General features: G+C 42.0%; 2 protein-coding genes across 3 annotated transcripts in view; one reads left to right on the top strand and one right to left on the bottom strand.

Annotated features, from left to right (window-relative positions):
• LOC135167684 (uncharacterized) overlaps positions 1 to 1327 on the bottom strand; it is a 37082-nt gene extending 35755 nt beyond the window's left edge. For both annotated transcript variants that reach the window (XM_064131146.1, XM_064131139.1), the window contains exon 1: positions 996 to 1327. The gene's annotated coding sequence lies outside the window, so the exon portion shown is untranslated. The remainder of the gene's footprint in view (positions 1 to 995) is intronic.
• Positions 1 to 14683, top strand: part of LOC135167675 (protein O-mannosyl-transferase Tmtc3) — a 103940-nt gene extending 89257 nt beyond the window's left edge. The window contains exons 8-11 of the mRNA XM_064131127.1: positions 2126 to 2416; positions 12991 to 13173; positions 13256 to 13540; positions 14068 to 14683. Of these exons, the coding sequence (XP_063987197.1) occupies positions 2126 to 2416; positions 12991 to 13173; positions 13256 to 13540; positions 14068 to 14625 (1317 nt within the window). The 3' untranslated portion in view covers positions 14626 to 14683. The remainder of the gene's footprint in view (positions 1 to 2125; positions 2417 to 12990; positions 13174 to 13255; positions 13541 to 14067) is intronic.
• Positions 14684 to 18530: the final 3847 nt, after the last annotated feature.

The following is an 18530-nucleotide window of genomic DNA, read 5'->3' as shown; positions in this document are numbered from 1 at the left end:
TGTTAAACCGAGAATTCGAGTTGTTAAAAGCTCTCTTCAAAATTAGCGAGAATTCCGGACTCTCTAATATTTCCCATAGACAGCATACGAATTTTTGGCTAAAAAATGACGCGCACAAACCAATACGGCTTTCGTGTAGATAAACAACATTTGGGACGTGAATTGATAACAGACTAAATATATTGGGAACTTCAAACTCATCAAGAACGAGAATTTAACAAGCGTCGAAATCAACGTTATCCAACTGTCTTGGATTAATCAACGTTACGAGGAAAAAAATTGTAAGTAAATTCAAGCATTATTGTCAGATGAGATTGGACATTTCGTGTTGGGAATCCTGCCTAAAACACGCCCCCCCCTTCCCCCGCGACGGCCAACCGCTTGGACGACCCTTAAATCACAACAAACAGGTGTTACCCGAGGCCTAATTCTCATATTTCCTGATTGAGGCGCCACTTCCTGGACGTCTCAACCACGGAAATACCAGTTGACGCTCTCCGAAATGGGTCACGTGGTGAAAATTACGCCAATTGTCGCCCGTGACCCCACTCATCTCTCAATCGCTCGTTGGATCTCTGTAAACTAACATCACCGTTCGTTCGTGAAAAGTTTATATTATATACATTGTGCAATAAATTGTGACCATCTGTTTGACTCAGTGATCGTTGTTTCATCGTTTTTCTGATAAAAGGTGATTCTTAGCGAAAACACGTGCGGTGGGTCGCATATCTCTTTGCGACCCCTCATTTCACCACCTTACCTCACCTCTCACCTCCACGCCCCTCTCAATTCCCCATAACCAGGTCGTTCTACAAACATTATCTAAAAATAATCTGAAATTGCCCCACACCTACTACCGAAAAACCGCGGCCCACTGTAAAAATTGAGGACAAATGATTATAGCAAATTATAGAAATCTTATATTCAAAAATATTGAAGTTTATTACTAGAATGGTTGTGGGATTCGGTATAAGTTCGGAAGGATTAGTACTTACAGTACTCGATTAACCGTATAGAAATGAAATGAATTTATTCACAGCGGTTTGGCGTAGTTTACACCATGAGAGCTGTAACGTAACTGTTCCCGCGACAACGACAATAATATTCGAAGTTATTCTGCGATAAGGACAGCGCGATATACGTCATTGGTATGTCACTCTGTTGCTAAACCGAAATGAAAATAATATATTGAGCTGCACAGAATGAACTGATATTCAAAATTAATACAATATAAGGTAGCTTCGGTACATGGTCCTTCCACAAATATGGAAATTGAGACCTTTAACCCCCAATGAAGAAGAGAGAATACGGTAAGAGAACCGGACAATATTCGATGGCGTACTGATCACCGCAACAAGCACGAAATCCTTCGTGACCTCTGGTTACGGGGGTCAAAGGTGATTGGCTGGCGCGCAGGGGATTTTCCTCAGATTGACCGCCAGATTTTGAACATTCTCCATAAAATTTGTTTCAAATGGGGAAAGGAAATGAAAGTCGCAATTATCAAGGGATAGATATTTTTTTTAATACCTATTCACGGAAGTAGTTCGTTCTGCAAATTCTGCCCTCGTGGATGGTTGCAACTCACATTTACATCTTTCAGTGCCAGGTTCAATTTCCACTTTTAAAAAATTGTTCAAATAGTATCGTTATCTATTCCATTGAAAAATGATGCCAACAGCAAACGAATTCCGGAGGACATCTTGATCCCGTGAACCCATGTATGGGCCGCTTAAAAAATACATGTCCCTCATCTTTTAATTTCCATACTATATAGACGTTTCAGTAAAAATGGAGGGGGAGATCACCGTTGCGTGCCTTGTGAAGAAAGCTGAAACTTGAATTTTTAACTGTCATATTTGTAGATGACCCCATAATTGGACGAAACTTCCACATTTTATTCTCAGCAGTGAATGTTGTTGAAAGTTGACAACTAGTGGCCTGTATGAAAAGACGAGTGACAGAACCCTGGTTTTTAATAATGGCCCTTTTAATCTGGATGATTCCATATTTATATACCAGAATAGGTGGAATGCCAAGACGGGCTCCTAATAAAAAAGCAATATCTTGAGTATTAATCACAACTTTTTCAATCGTTTCTATTAAGTCTTCTCAATATTTATAGGCGAAATCGTTGCTACCCAAGGCGAAACCAGGTGAATCCTATCAGGCGAGGATCGCTCCCAGCCATTTGAATGTTTTCGTTAACCTCGCCAATTTAATTGCAAAAAATGGTTCGAGACTAGAGGAGGCCGATCTACTCTACAGACAAGCGATCAGTATGAGAGCTGATTACACACAAGCTTATATTAACAGAGGAGATGTCCTGATTAAGATGAACCGGACTAAAGAGGCACAGGAGGTTTACGAGCGGGCGCTTGTGTATGATAGCAGCAATCCAGATATCTATTATAATGTGAGTACAAAATCAATTTTCCATAGCGGCGAGTAGCGCAGAACCAAAATAATCCGATGAAAGCATGAACAGAGAGACGATTAACTTACTAGAAAATTCATACGACTGACTTGATGTGACGCCGGGGCTAAATGTTGTAGACATAGGACTGCTCGACAACAGACATTGTTGATTAGGTATGGATACCGGCCATATCTGAATTTCCAACCTCCAGCAAACCGTATATGCCATGCATGCGGCTCTGACTTATGTATAATAAAGCTTTCCACGCTCTGGGAAGTCGCATATCTGACTACCAGCGTACCATAATCCGGGTAAAATATGCATCGGGTGCGGTCCTGATCGGGAATACCCGATCTGATGATCGGGCTATTATGAAGTAAACACGGCAGTGGCTCCATCTCAGCATTACGTAGTTTCCGGATAGGGACATCATCGAGGCTTCCTCAATCGGCACACGATAAAGTTTTATTTATTGTTCCAAATGGCTCAATTACATTGAAATCTGAGTTGAAGCGGTGAACAATATAAAATAAAAGCCAAGCGCACCTCAACGAGACTTGAACTCGTCTCCACTGAATGCTTACCTTACCTTCCCTCTCGACCACGGTTCTATTGCAGAAAAATATATTATTGAGTAGAGTATATAACGAACGCTGCCTATTGTTCCACGATACTTTTTAGAATGATTTGGCACTGTTATTAATACTCAGCATCATGGTTTATTCACCTATTCAAAGAATTCATTAATTGACTTTTCATGGGGAAAACAGTAGATTCTCTGATTCGCTTTCAATTTGAATGAAATTCATTTTCTTTATATTTTTGATAAATTTTCGTAATTAATTGATACTTGTACTGTATTCATGATGGTCATAAACTATTAATTGATTAATTCGGTACGGGCATTAATTATATACTCATTGTATCTATTGACAACTAAAATTCTTCCAAAAATATATTGTGTGGGGAGACGCTGATATCACCCTGATCATTTCCCGATCTGGTTTTCCCCACGTGATAGTCCGATACCGAATGCGGGTGGTCTTATCATGTTCCGGTCAGGTAATAATCGGGTTCTTGCCCCCCCCCCCCCTTCCCCAAGGGTTAGCTGAACTAAACCCGATGAGAGCCCAACGTTAGTCGGATTAACTCGACAACAATGTTGCTCGGAATCTATTGTGAACTTGGCCATGATTGAATGAAATGAGGCTGCCAATCTACGGTATGCCATGCTGGGAGTCAAGTATGCCGGCTCCTGGGGTACCACACATAATACATAAATGTAAAATAATATTATAAACGCGTGAAATCAAAGCAGCATAATGGTGAACATTGAAAATTAGAATAATTTGAGAGACCAATTCTCAAGTTAATACGTAATATTTGATAAGTATTTATCCGAAACATACATTGAAGATGATTATTTTTGATCGAAATACTTTTATGCAGTAATTATCCAATTCTCAGTTCATATAGCTAATAAGGAGGACGACATTCAAGAATTTCAGAGTGGTCCACCATCGGTAATTAAGATTTCTGAAGAAATTAGTTATCAATTCAATAAAAGAAAGCTGGTATTTTCGTTTATCATCAACTTCTCCGTAGCACGGTCCCATACATAATTAGCGTAGGCCGTTTTATGTCATTATCTGGTTCTAAAGTTGACGTTGACCAGTGCCATTCTTCCAGTATTAAAACGAAAACGTGTGCCAGTTCTCTCACCCCGTGTGATTGCAACGGATTTCCATCCTCCTCTAATTATCGTATCAATGATGTAGGTAAATTGCAGAAAACCCTAAACACCCATCATGGTGGAGAGTTACTGAACCGATCGTCGTCTGCTAAATCTTAAGTGAGTGATTCCGCCTGATACGTATTACTGGTATAAATCGAAATTGAGTAAACACTCCCCTGGACTTGAAGCCACTGCTGCCGAAACTGTGACCAAATGAGGCACGGTTCCCATTAAATGAGCTAATCTAATCGAGTACACCTCTAATAAGCCCCTAATATCGAATTCGGAACTGGAACTATGGTGGGCTGATTCATCTGGGGCTGATTTACCAATGAATTTGAATTCTGATCCGGGCCGAGCATAACCAGGATTCGATAATTGGATATGGGTCGGAATTCTTGGTTCTGCTAGCCTCATCCAGTACTGATGCGATTTATTCGCTAGTCATTAAGTGAGAAGGGATTTGCCATTTGGTACGTTATTAGAGTGAAGTTTACTGCACGGGAAGTCACCTTCAATGGCGAAAGCACCATAGAAAGCGGAATTACTTCAGTTTTTATATTTTGCACTATGATCTGTTTTGAAGACATGCATTATCGCGCTGCAATACGTCGGGAGGAAGGCGCCGGACTTCTCAGGATATCGTAGAATTGAAGGCTGCCCAGCGTTGTGATTGTTCATTGCGTAATTATGGGAACAACAGTATAACGTTTCAGCTTTTAAAATTTAGGGTTTACAAACATTCCCAAACTGACAGAGAGATAATGAAAGATCAGGCCCGAGCAATAGACTTGGTGATGGAGTGTAGTGGCAATGGACGCCGGATTAATAAGTGGTATTTAATGTTGACCTAACGTAGCTGTTAATTTAGATCCGCGGGGGGGGGGATTAGTCAGAATAGCACCCACAAGAAGCTATCCAGCAACTTCCTCAGGAATATCAACCTCTGATAAAAGGAAGGACAGAAGGGTACAAAGACAAGCCTACGTGACAACATCAGTGGGTCCAACGACATCATCAGCAGGTTCAACGACATCAACAGCACCAGCAACGGTGGGGTCATCCTGTTCTCTCCATTGTGGGACAGTTCACCGTCACATCAGCAAGTGCCCAGCATTTAAAGGTTTGACTCCAGAGTAAAGATACTCCAAGGCTAAGACTGCTGGCCTATGCATCAACTGTCTGAAGCCAGGGCATGAGCGCTCGGTATGCATCTCTTCAGTTGACTGTTCCATTTGCAAGGGGAGACATCACACTTCGCTCCATTTCAACACTGGAGAAAAACCAGTCCCCACTCAATCCTGACTAGCTCAAACGCAGAATCCTTGGACACGGCGGGCAGCGCTAATTGTCAACGCTTCTACATGCGATCTGATGGTCACAGCAAGGATCAACGTGCTCAACAATCACCGACAACCTGTCAACTGTCGAGTCCTTCTAGACACAGGATCAACTACCAATTTTATGCAAGAAAGTCTGGCCATCGCACTGAATTTGCCGTTGAAACCATTCGCTGTACCCATTGGATCTTTGAACAATGTAAACACAACCACAAGGTATCTAGTAACTGCCACAATTCGTTCCAGAACAGCTGAGTATGAAAGAACACTGGTGTTCTTGACAGTGCCTAATATCACTCAGGAGGTTCCTGATCAATCTCTTGATCGCAAAGCCATCAGGATCCCAGACAACATCAAGCTTGCTGATCCTGAATTTCATCGTCCTGCATCCGTGGACATACTCCTCGGGGCGGGTCCAACCGTCTCACTTCTTTGCCAGGGTAAGAAAAAACTCACGCCAGCAGATCAGCCAGAGCTCTACCTGCAACAGGCTCTGTTCGGCTGGGTAATCGGAAGGAGTGCACCAGCTATGCAATCAACCCGCCAGTGCACATGCAATATACTCAGCACCTCCAACCTGGATTTTGACATCTCCAAATTTTGGGAGAAGGAAGACGCGGACACCAATTCATCTTCAATCAACAATGATTCGGAATGCGAACGTCACTTCCTACAGAACGTCAAACGTGACAATTGCGGCAGATACATTGTCGTTTTGACATTTAATGGGAAGGAATCTCTGATCGGGGAGTCACGATCACGAGCGTTCCGCCGATTAAAATGCTTGGAACGGAGACTGGATGGCGACGCCGAACTCAGTACTAAATATCGTGCTGTTATTCAAGAATACCTTGACCTGGGTCGTCTTACGGAAGTGACTGGAGCAGATTTATCTAATTTCGGATACTACCTGCCTCATCCCGCGGTGATCAAGGAAAGCAACTTGACCACCAAGGTCCGTGTTGTCTTTGATGGATCAGCAAAGACCAGCACCGGAATATCTCTCAACGAGACGTTGCATGTCGGACCGACAATCCAGGACGACATATTCTCACTCCTTCTTCGATTCCGTCTCTATCTTTACGTCCTCACTGGAGACATTGAAAAAATGTACAGGCAAGTCCTCGTACGCCCTGAGGATCGACAATACCAACGAATCCTGTGGCGTGATAGTAAGGAACCAGTGAGAACGTTTGAACTGAACACAGTAACGTTCGGATTATCTGCAGCTCCATACTTGGCAATTCGGTGTCTCCACCAGCTTGCAAAGGACGAGGGCCATCGACATCCAGCAGCAGCACGAGTACTCCAGCGTGACCTCTACGTCGATGATTTACTCACCGGGACACAGACCAGAGAAGAGGCCCTTCAGCTACGTAAAGAGTTGGAAGTTTTAGCGAAACTCGGTGGCTTCAACCTACGACAATCGGCCTCCAATGATCCCTCAATTTTGAGTGAAGTCATGCCAGACAACATCAACCATTACCTACAAATTGGAGACTCTACAAGGCTGAAGACATTGGGCGTCCTTTGGAATTCAACAGCCGACACGATCAACTACACAGCCAAGGTATCAATGCTAGAGACAGCCACCAAGCACATCATACTGTCTGAAACTGCCAAAATATTTGATCCCCTTGGCCTATTGTCACCAATAGTCATCGTAGCAAAAATGGTTATGCAGAAGCTCTGGACTCTAAAGATTGACTGGGACACACCACTGCCTGCTGGCATTCAGAAAGAGTGGTCCCAGTTCTATCTAGAGCTTGAACAAATTAATCAGGTGACTTTCCCACGATTCGTGCTTCAGAAGAACGCCAAGAAAATCCAACTCCACGGATTTAGAGCTGCTAGCCAACACGTCTACGGAGCTTGCATGTATCTTCGGTCGGTTGGAGACAAGGGACAAGTCAACACTATACTGCTATGTGTTAAATCCCGAGTAGCTCCCCTCAAACAGATCACCATTTCAAGACTCGAACTGTGTGGGGCACAGCTACTTGTCAAACTTATTGAAGGCATCGAGAGGGCTACCACCATCAACATTGATAGCACTGTCTTTTGGACAGATTCAACCATTGTCCTCCACTGGATCCACACGCCTGTCCATCAGCTGCAAACCTTTGTCTGAAACCGAGTCGCCGATATTCAGTCCAAGACTAAAGCGCACGAGTGGAGACATATGAGGACACATGATAACCCAGCAGATTTAATATCTCGTGGTCAGCCCCTCAAGGATTTTATCAAATCGAGCATCTGGTTTGAAGGCCCTTCATGGCTACGAGCAGAGGAAACCAACTGGCCAGTCCTGGATCTTCAGTTTTCATCACCGCCTTCTGAGATCAAAGAGAAATATTGTCATGTAGCCTATAATGGACGAGAGCAACACCCACTAGAATGGTATTCTTCAATCTCCAAACTAAGGCGAGTTATTGCACTTTGTCTACGTTTTAAGAGTAAGAAACAGGGTCCTCTCACAGCAGCAGAGCTGATTACGGCCCAGCACGCTATCATTCATTGGCTGCAAGCAGAGACGTTACGCCCTTCGAAACGTGCACTTGAAGACACCGAGAACAAGCGAGCTAAAAACCCAGAGTTGGCCCAGGTATCCAAACTGACTCCATTCCTGGATAAGGATGGACTCATAAGAGTAGGAGGTAGACTACGCAACGCGATGATTCTGTTTTCTCAACGTCACCCGATCATCATACCCAAGTCTCATCCTGTCACCAAGCTCATCATCGAGGAAGCCCACGTGTCCCAGCTACATGCTGGCCCTTAGGCAGTTCTATACCATATCAGGCAACAGTATTGGCCACTGGACGGCCGCAACTCTGTGCGTCGAATCATTTCAATGCATACGATGCACTAGATTGAAGCCACCATCGGTCAATTACATAATGGGTAATTTACCATCAGCAAGAGTTACGGAGTCTCGCCCGTTCACGAACGTGGGTATTGATTACTGTGGTCCTTTCTTCGTAAAGGAGAAGAAGTTTCGCACTCGCGGACGAGTCAAAGTCTACGTAGCAGTTTTTACGTGCCTAGCGATAAAGGCTGCTCATTTAGAAGTCGTGAGTGATCTGACAACCGAAGCCTTTTTCGCAGCTTTGCGGAGATTCATCGCCAGAAGAGGATGCTGCCGAAACATCTACTCGGACACTGGCACAAACTTTGTTGGAGCCAATAATGAGTTACGAACTATTTATGAACATCTTCAATCCGCAGATCTTCAGAATGCAGTGCAATCAATGCTCACTAATCGGAAAATTCATTGGCACTTCATCCCTCCTCAATCCCCTCACTTCGGTGGCTTGTGGGAAGCAGCGGTGAAGTCCTTCAAGCATCACTTCTATCGGATAATCACGGACGAGCTCCTCACCTTCGAACAATTCAATACATTGACGATCGAGATCGAAGCTGTCTTGAATTCTCGACCCATGACGCCGATGTCTTCTGATCCTAACGATCTGATGGCTCTCACTCCTGGTCACTTTTTGATTGGGGAGTCGCTGATTTGTCCAAGAGATCACGGCTTCACTGATACTCCAAGCAGCCGATTATCATCATGGCAGCACATTCAAAAGCTAAAGCAGCACTTCGGGACTCGCTGGCATCGCGAGTACATTAGTGAGCTTAGCCTTCGATCCAAGTGGAGCCAGGGACAGCATCAGATTAAGGAAGGCACCGTGGTGCTTTTGAAGGAGGACAACTTGGCTGCACTTCAATGGGCCTTGGGACGTGTCATCAAGGTACGGCCTGGAACCGATGGTATCATCCGTGTGGTCACGGTCAAAACAGCCAAAGGACTTCTCGATCGCAACGTTAAAAGGCTTGCCCCGTTGCCAATCAACGAGAACGACGCAGAAGTTAGATAAAATATGTCTATCGTTTATCTTATTAATCCAATTTAATTCGAATCTTATTCGTTGATTAAATAGTTATTCAACGGGGGAGTCTGTTCCGTCCGCGGATAGGGCTTTTATTATTTCTAAAATTATTCTCATTTTTGGGGAATATAAAATCACTAATTTAGAAAAAAAAACATCTGCCTGTCCGCTAAATTATTTTATTGTCCACTCTTCGAAATTTTCCCTCTAATCCCTTCAGCAGACACGGATGGGGAATACGAAACATTTTTATTGCAATTCCCAAGATTTTAGCCTTCTTGGGGGTCTTGAAGAGTCACTAATGACTCAGGGTTTTCTTTGAATTTTATTGTCTGTGAGTTTTCTGCGAAAAGGTCAGTCAGGGCGACTTTCGTCATGGTCCGTGCTTTCTGCCAAGAGGGCATGGATTTTTTACGACATTAGTTTTTGGTTTTTGTGTGTTTTTAGTTTTTTCTTCCGACATACGGTCCGCAGTTATTGCGTCACGAACTGCTCAGACATAATTCCTACATTATCTCTATCAGTAGCATATTCGATTGTTACAGTTACACCGCGTTCCGGTTAAATTTCTTTCGAATAAAAAACAGTTTTCTCCATCCTCGCGATGTATTAATTATTAATAGACTTCCCCGTCGATAAACAACTAGTTATTTTTACGTGTTTGATATCCTTAAACAAATTTTCAATTTTTGGAACATTCTTTCTTTGTTTTCTTGTGTAATAAAAGTGAAAGTAACATTACAATAATTAAAACTATTTTTAATTAACAATCCACAATTATTTAACCTTCCTACAATCACCTCCCCAGTATCAAGACACTGTGCGAGTGAACAGATTTGCTATAGTGAACATCTCCGTATCATTATCGGTGTTAACTCTCCGGAATAACTCTTATAGCTTTTCTCAAACCTAATTATTCTGACCGCTGAAATCGAAGTACATGAGTGTGAATTATTCTCAACTCTTTTAATAAATTGACTAATTGGGTGACAACTCAAACATCGTGAATTTTGTGTACTGTCCATTCTTCCGGTCCCTCTCATTTTTCACTGCCCCCTCTCACATCATCACACCTACTCATCCACCTCATTTCCCACAAACCCGGAATCTTTTCAAATAGCATTTGATAATTTTCTTATTTTATTGCATTAACAAAATGATAGTTGAATATTGGGCCTTATATACTACTTACTGGTATGACTCGACAGTAGATGAAGCAAAATTAGTAATTTAGGAGCGTTTTCAGGTAGCTAGGGCAGGGATGTCACAACTATTTGGGGAAATAATAGTCACAACGAGAAGTCCCTATTTAAGTAGTGGCGCGTGTATCGATTTGGCCGCGTGGCGCACGAATTTTGGAATCCTTGTGAGATTCTCTTAGCATTTACGCGGAAAGGAATTCACGGGACCGTAATATTAAAATAAGAAATGATTGTTCGCTCTCCCTGGGCTGCGGAATTGTATAATAATTCATTTACGAACGACACTCTTTCGAAGCTACTGAGTCACTCAACCGTGTTAATTCCAGTTATAAAACTGCGGGTCATTCCTACAGGCCTGATACATAATTTGTATCCTGCAGAAGCTACGAACCGTAAATTGAAACTAGGAATGCGTAATAGGCTCGGAACGCCCGGGGCTCAAAAATTTCACTCGTGTATGTGTTTCCTTCTGAAACGCGGGCGATCTTTCCGGAACATTCTGCCCACATCCGGTGTCCTCTCCTCGGAGAGACCTTCCCCTTCTCCTCTGATACCCCCATCTCGGCCGACTGGACACTCCCCACCATGGATCCTGGCTATTTATCCTGGAGAGCCTGAGGAAATTTCTCGACTACTCCTTGGATCTGATGCCGATGCTCTCGGGGTCAAACAGGATCCCTCGTCGGAGCGTAGTGGCGCGGACATCCGTTTGCTCGCCAGGCACCGAGAAAATAAAAACATCTTCCCCTATAATTTAATTCCTCCTTTCTCCGGACACTGGAGGTGACTTCCCGTCTGGTGCAAGTCTTCGAAAACCGGCGAAACGGTCGAGGACCCGTGACGTCTCAAAATACCAGGTCACATAATATCCACACACGGCTGACCCCAGCTAAGTATGTATCACCTCGGCTGTCACCGAATGGAGGGCGTTTGATATGATTCATATTTGGTAAGGGAAAACGGGAGCAAAACTCAATATTCGAATGTGACCAGCAGAGGCCCTTGACCCCTAAAACATATGTTGAGCAGTCTTATATCTGTTAATGTTTCAGTTTGTGATCGATATCGATCACAATTTGTTTACGATGATGAGAATGAAACTACATAACTAAGGTTACACACATACATACATCGGGGGTTGTTATGCCATAATCAACATTTTAGAAATTAAGATGTGAAACTAAAGAGGTTTGACTGAAGCAGAGGCTCAGAACCCGGTAGTGGTGTTTGGAATGACGCCTTCCTCTCTTTAATTGTAAATGAAGCATCTTCATATCCTCCTTTTTGCTCATCATAGTGTTACCTAACTTCAATGCAAATGAAACTTTTCGGTGATGCAGAGGACTACCCCTCCACTTTGAACTAGTCCTTATGACAGCAGGACTGCTACTGAAGAATTGTTGAGTCGGCTGGCGGGCGGACAACCCAGCATTGCATGTGACCCCCTGCCTCTCCTGGGATGAGGTCCTACGATGCGGCTGGTGTCACTCAAACCTCCAGAACTGAACCTCTACTTTAATCAATCCTCTTCGTGTTAAATATTGCAATACCCCGAGCCAAATATTATAGGAGTGTGCTAATGAAAAAAGAATCATGAACTGTTCCGACGCGGAATGTGTGGAACGTGTAAACAGGCGAATCTTACAGCCTTTGGGAATTCCCCTTTGGGTCTTTCACCCATTAACCATTCTCTGTCCTCTCGTTTTCCAAATTCTCACATTTTCCCCCAACACCTTCATCAGTCCAGCCATAACGGTAAAGACAGTTACTAAATTAAAGTTTTGCGTTTATGGTTAACATTTGGTGATCAAATGTATAGATTTTACGATTTTACCACTTTCCACTTTCATGTTCTTTATGCCTGGATGCATTTATGGCTAGGTCAATCCTCACAACTTTCCTCAGTCTGTCATTTATGATCCCTCACAAAAACTAAATAATTCCCCGTACCTAGCATCGCCTTTCCTGACCCTCGGACCCTTTGGAGCTCATCCCCCATACTCTCAGTACCTCCTATTTTTATTTTTTCCTCTGTGAAAATTCCTCCAATCAAATTGCTTTTCCAATCCGCAAGTAACGAATCACGTCTCCTTTCATTCATTTCCAGGCCTTGCAGAGTTTCCTTTTCAAATTTCCTTACTTTCCAAACAGACAGTTCCGGAAACGAGTTCATCGTGAACTCATCCATTTTTTCCTACTTACGAGTTCTCATCCATTAATTTTGTACATCTCTGTGTTGAAAAAAATATAGTTTCATTTTCATATCAGTGTTTGTGTTAGTTAATTATTTTGCATAGACAGTTGGCCTTTCTACTATTCGTGAAGAAAAATAGCTTTCTACCCGACAGGAACTATATCAAGTCTAATGCGGTAGAGGGATTTGCCAAATTCTGTTATATTTCAGTTGGGGGTCGTGTATTTGGAGCAGGGGAAAGCATCACAGGCACTGGCGTATTTGGACAAAGCACTGGAGTTTGATCCTGAACACGAGCAAGCGTTATTAAACTCAGCAATACTTTTGCAAGAATTGGGACGCGAAGAGCTTCGTAAAGTGGCGAGAGATAGGCTCCTGAAACTATTGAGGAAGGTAAATACCAGCTCGAAATCACTGATTTCATTGTATAAAACACTTCACGTGGAATTGAATGAATGTAAGCAATTTAAAATAGGACTCAAATAACGAACGTCTGCATTTCAACCTCGGAATGTTGGCAATGGACGATCACGACGCTGCAAGTGCCGAGAGATGGTTCAGGAATGCTGTAGCGTTGAAGGAGGATTTCCGATCTGCCCTATTCAATCTGGCACTTTTGCTGACGGATGAAAAGAGACCACTGGAAGCAGCACCGTTCTTAAAACAACTCGTTAGGTTTCATCCAGAACACATCAAAGGACTGATACTGTTGGGAGATATATATATTAATAACATTAAGGACTTCGATGCCGCCGAGAAGGTAAGCAGGATAGTTCATCATTTTTCCAGTTTAAAGGAAATGTTTAGAGAGAGAGATAGAGAGAGATAGAGAGATGGGGAGAGAGAGAACTGTATTATCAACCAACTAAGTAATCAATTGAATTGCCAATATCTTTTGTTTCCATTGACTGACAACACAACAATCATCATGTGTAAATCCGAAAATATTAAAATACTAAAAAACATCAAGCTCACGCGTAGCCAGAAAAATATGAGTGCAACTTGTACTAGTCGATTGACTACGATCAAAACGTTGAATAATAGAACACTTAGCTCTAAAAAAATAATAATTGCATGATATTAAGTGAATAATCAGTATGGCTGGGACCGTTACTCATGCTGATCAAGAAAGAATACGGCCTGAATCGAATGGTCATTGAACATTTATTATAATCGTATCATGGAATCGAAATCGCACAAGCTGTGTGTTTTATCCTGATGAACAAATAAAATGCCCTGATATTCTCATGAAATTACTATAACGCTTTTCAATTACTATTATTGCAGTGTTACCGCAAAATTCTTCAGCTGGATCCAGCGAATATTCAAGGTCTTCACAACCTTTGTGTAGTTATGATTGAACGTAGTCAGCTTCATCTGGCAGCACAGTGCCTCGAAAAAGCTGCAGCTCTACGTGCAGATCAAGAATACATACGAAAACATCTGACGATTGTAAAATCCCGGATAAATCGGCTGCCTCCCGAGCAACGCGAAAGCAGTGACATATTCGATGATTCATTTCTTCACATTCGAGGTGAGGAGGACAGTCTCGATATGGCTGATCGAGCGGCACGACAATTCCTGAGGAAAAGTGAATTTATGCACAATCACATTGGCGACTTGAAGAACGATCAATTCAGACGTCACAATTACTATCATATCAAGGGCTTTCACCATCCGAAAACTTCGAAAGCAATCCCTGCGGGCAAAAGCCCATTCTCAAAACCTTCCGAAGGATCCAATATTCGTGAATCCGCTCGTGTACTTGACAGTGTTGTAAATAGGGATACAAGTGAATTGGAGTTTGGTCAGTATCACGGACTGAATGTCGTTGATCCGAATTGAATTTATATATAAGCCATGAAAGTAGTATAAAAATACACATTCTGAATATTCAAAAATATCCGGTGGTGGTCGCCGGTTGGGTGTCCACGTAATGTCATAAGTACTATTAGGTGGGCACCATTGGCGAGTTATTCCTAGAACGCCTCCTCCCTCTTTTTTCCAGACCTGTCGAAGCAGATTTTCCCTTTATCGGCATACCCTGTGAAGAGAACGTCGATACGCGAAGAGGAGCCCTATTGTGCGGGTCCCGAGAACATACTTTTTGTGGAAAGGGGAGTGGGTGAGGGGTGGGCGGCAAGGATGACGCGAGGCCTGAAAAATCCCAAAATTCAAACATTATCACGTGTTGGGATGTGGCTTTGTAGGAAGTGTGGAGGGAAACTTAAGTTTTTTTTGTAGGGCGACGATTGCACGCGACACTGAACCCGGATGCGGCAATAGATGAATGCCTTCCTTTGTACCTACTTTCAGCGCAATGAATTGGCTGTGGCTGTGAAAGGCCGTTCGAAAAATTCCCTCTCTCTCTCCCGCCCTTCCATTTTCTCACTATACTCATGCAAGTTTCCTCAAGGCCATCCTGTCCGCCCCTTCGTAGGGGTCAATGACTTTTAGACTGTATTCAACCAGTGCTGCCAGTCGACCCAAGAAATCTTGCAAAGTTTCCGTGTCGAGTTTTACAACACCATGAACTGTTGGACCATATTATGGGAAGTTATACCGATCCCTGTACCTTTCGATTATTCATTGAAAGATATGGTGAAGTGAATAAATGTGAGTATCGCGTCGCATGTTCAGGAGGTCAAACTAGTTTTAATATTCGATCGACCTATTGTTTCTTTTTGCCATCTGCAGTGCAAGAAGAACCTTTATTGGCTTTAACTGCGTACTCAAATTCATGAATTGAGGCATTCACAAAAGTACCCGAAAAAATGGATGCTATTCGCAATATCGCGAGCCTTCATCTAATGTGCATGTTTTTCTGAGGGTGCAGGTTTCTCCACAGGAGTAGTTGTTACTGGGTCACCTGAATAATCTATCGTAGTTCAGAATGCACACGCCACTTTCATCTGACTATAGGATAAACTGCGATAGAAAGGCCGATCAACGTCCAAACGGAAGGACTTATTCCCTGAATTCTTGAGAGATATAGAGCAACCCATTTGATCAAAATGAATTTAAATTTCCAAATCCAGTGAGAAGACAGTTGAGTTAATATTTGAATTTCTGAATCACTTGTCTAGATTCCAGTGGATATTTGAACAACCCGAAATATTAATTGAATCACATTCTTCTCTCTTTAGAATACTTCTAAATAGTGTAGTTCAATTTACCTCTCATGGGAAATACAATTTGAAAGGGTCTAGTGAGAGAAGAATAAAGGAAGTACAGACTATCCCGCTGATTGCGTGATGAAATTCCAGCTATCACGTTCTGAGAACTTATCAGCATCGAAAGACTAGACTTCCAATCCTTGGCTGGAATTTGTGATTACTTTTACCGACGGCGCTGTTTTTCGTATTCTTACCGTCAAGTGCATTGGGAGGGGAACCTAATAATGGAAGGATTATTTAGCCCTACTTCACATATTTTATTCAAACATATTCATTTGTTAAAAATCGGAATAAATTGAAAAAGGGATTGGCAAATACCAATCGATGGTGAAACCATGCAATGATTAGTCAATCTTTTTCCGTTGTTATTAAAAATGATACTCTCTTGAGTAATTCGTAATATTTGGGATCCTTTCGTGTAATACACTATGTTTCCTCGCCGGTAAATAATTGAGGTACTATCACGAGTACTTGAGTGAGAACCCATATGTGACGTGTTGTCAATTGAAAATCGAAGATTTCTCCATCATTTTCTGAACTTGTTTCTTGACTGGTGAGCCGCGCCCAAGATTTACCAAATTGCCACGAGTTCTCTTTTATCTAGGAAGCTGTCTTCATTTTGGTGTTAGGAAACAGTATCTCAAACAAATAGCATATAGCTAGGTTTTGTGGATATTAGTCCACGAGTATCTTATTGGTGGATAACGCGGCACAGTAGGATTCTCCCGAATTTCCTATATAGATGGATACCCTATTTTTTCAATCGATTACTTTATTGACACCCCCTAGGAATAAAGTAGTAAGAATGACTACTTTCAAAGATAGTTTGTGATGTGTTACTAATTAATAGCGAAAATTCAACTATCCACAGGGCTACAGCGATCTCATAGGCGATCTAGCGGAGTCACCATATAGAAAAGAGGTCCGCAACAAAAAGGCTACAACATCTCTCCGTGGTAATTCACTATTTCTTGGTGAAAGAGATATAATCGAGAAGACCATATTCGACGATTATACGCAAAGGACTACCAATAATATCGAACAATGCAAACGATGTCCTTATGTTACAGTGCCGAATACTTTGTATAATATTCCTCGAGGCTTCATTCATCGAAGGAATTCGAGAATTCAACGCATTTTCGATGAACAGTTAGCATATTTTTATTGCACAGGTATCGCACAACTGCATGCCCCCTGCAAATTGGGGGTGGAATCCTGCATTGAAAAGTCTCGACCCGAATTCGGATCAAACATACCCCCTTCGGCTTATCAGGATTGAAGTTGTATGAATAAGGAGCAAAGCCTTGCCGGTCGCATTGCGTTCGAACCAATATAAGAGTTCGTTCCTGCATTTATTTCGGCTACCCTCCGGCGGCAGAAGAATAACACTGCAATTTCAGCACATTAAATTAGCTCCAGTTTTTAGTCTACTCTTCCGCTCGTAATATAAAAATGCATCGTGGAGCTATAAATCCCATCATTAGTCACATTGGATGGAGCGGGATCTGGTTTGGGGAATATTTTTAAAAGATGGGCGAGATGAGAATGGATCCGGGAGGATGACTGAGAGGGTTAACAAATCACTGCACGTGCCGATTATTGAACAGAATCACTTTATTTTTAGATAATGTCAAATATACACGTTACCGAAAGCGCCGTAAAAAAATAACTAATTGAGCGCGATAAAATTGATTTATCATCGATGGTTATATGAGCTGTTCCGATATGATTTTTTCTAATACTTGTTCATATTATGGGAGTATGTTAATAGGCCTATACTCCTCCATGTGCGTCGTATTTTTGACTTTTAGAATGAGTATATTTTGCGAATGCTTGCATTTACTTGGGTATGACCTTTCGTAATGGATTTATTCATAATTTGTCTTATATTATTTCCTATGCACTTGTTACTCAGTTTCATTATTTTTGTTGATATTCCATCACTGGTGCCTTTTTTGTTTGGTAGATCTCGTACTATTTTATCAAATTCCTTTTTCGATATGGAGTGAAAATTATCGACCGATGTATTTGTATATTTCTCATTTGATCATCATGCAGTTCTATAACTCTGACAGTTCTTACAACTTCTGGGACACTACTTACAGAATAGCTACTGAATTTGTTTGCGATATGTTCATCTCCCTTTATCTTATTATTGTTCCTATATATTTCATTAGGCAATTCCGCTTTGCTCGTTCCTTTCATCAACTTCTTCAATGTTTTCCACATCACTTTACTATTCGCCTTATTTTGATCAATTTTCTTTTCATAATATGTCAATTTTGCGTTACGAATTGCAGACACCATTTTATTTCTTTTCTGTTTGGACTTTATCCAATCATTTTCATCCCCAGTATATTTAGCTATTGCAAACAGCTTTTGTCATTTGTTTGAGTTAGAGATGAGTTTATGGTGCCGATTTGGGATAGGTCGGGGAAATTATAGAACACGAGACACGAAAGTCTGATTGGGGATGCACTGATTTTATTAAAAATTGTTGAGGCGGGACCTCGTGCCTTTGAGCCAATTTTCCATAGGTGATTTTCTTCAGGTAACTTAGCGTAACACTGGTGA

Source organism: Diachasmimorpha longicaudata, chromosome 1, assembly GCF_034640455.1.
Source record: "Diachasmimorpha longicaudata isolate KC_UGA_2023 chromosome 1, iyDiaLong2, whole genome shotgun sequence".
Lineage (NCBI taxonomy): Eukaryota > Metazoa > Arthropoda > Insecta > Hymenoptera > Braconidae > Diachasmimorpha > Diachasmimorpha longicaudata.
The sequence above is the reverse complement of the archived record's forward strand: the minus strand, read 5'-3'. Positions and strand labels throughout refer to the sequence as shown.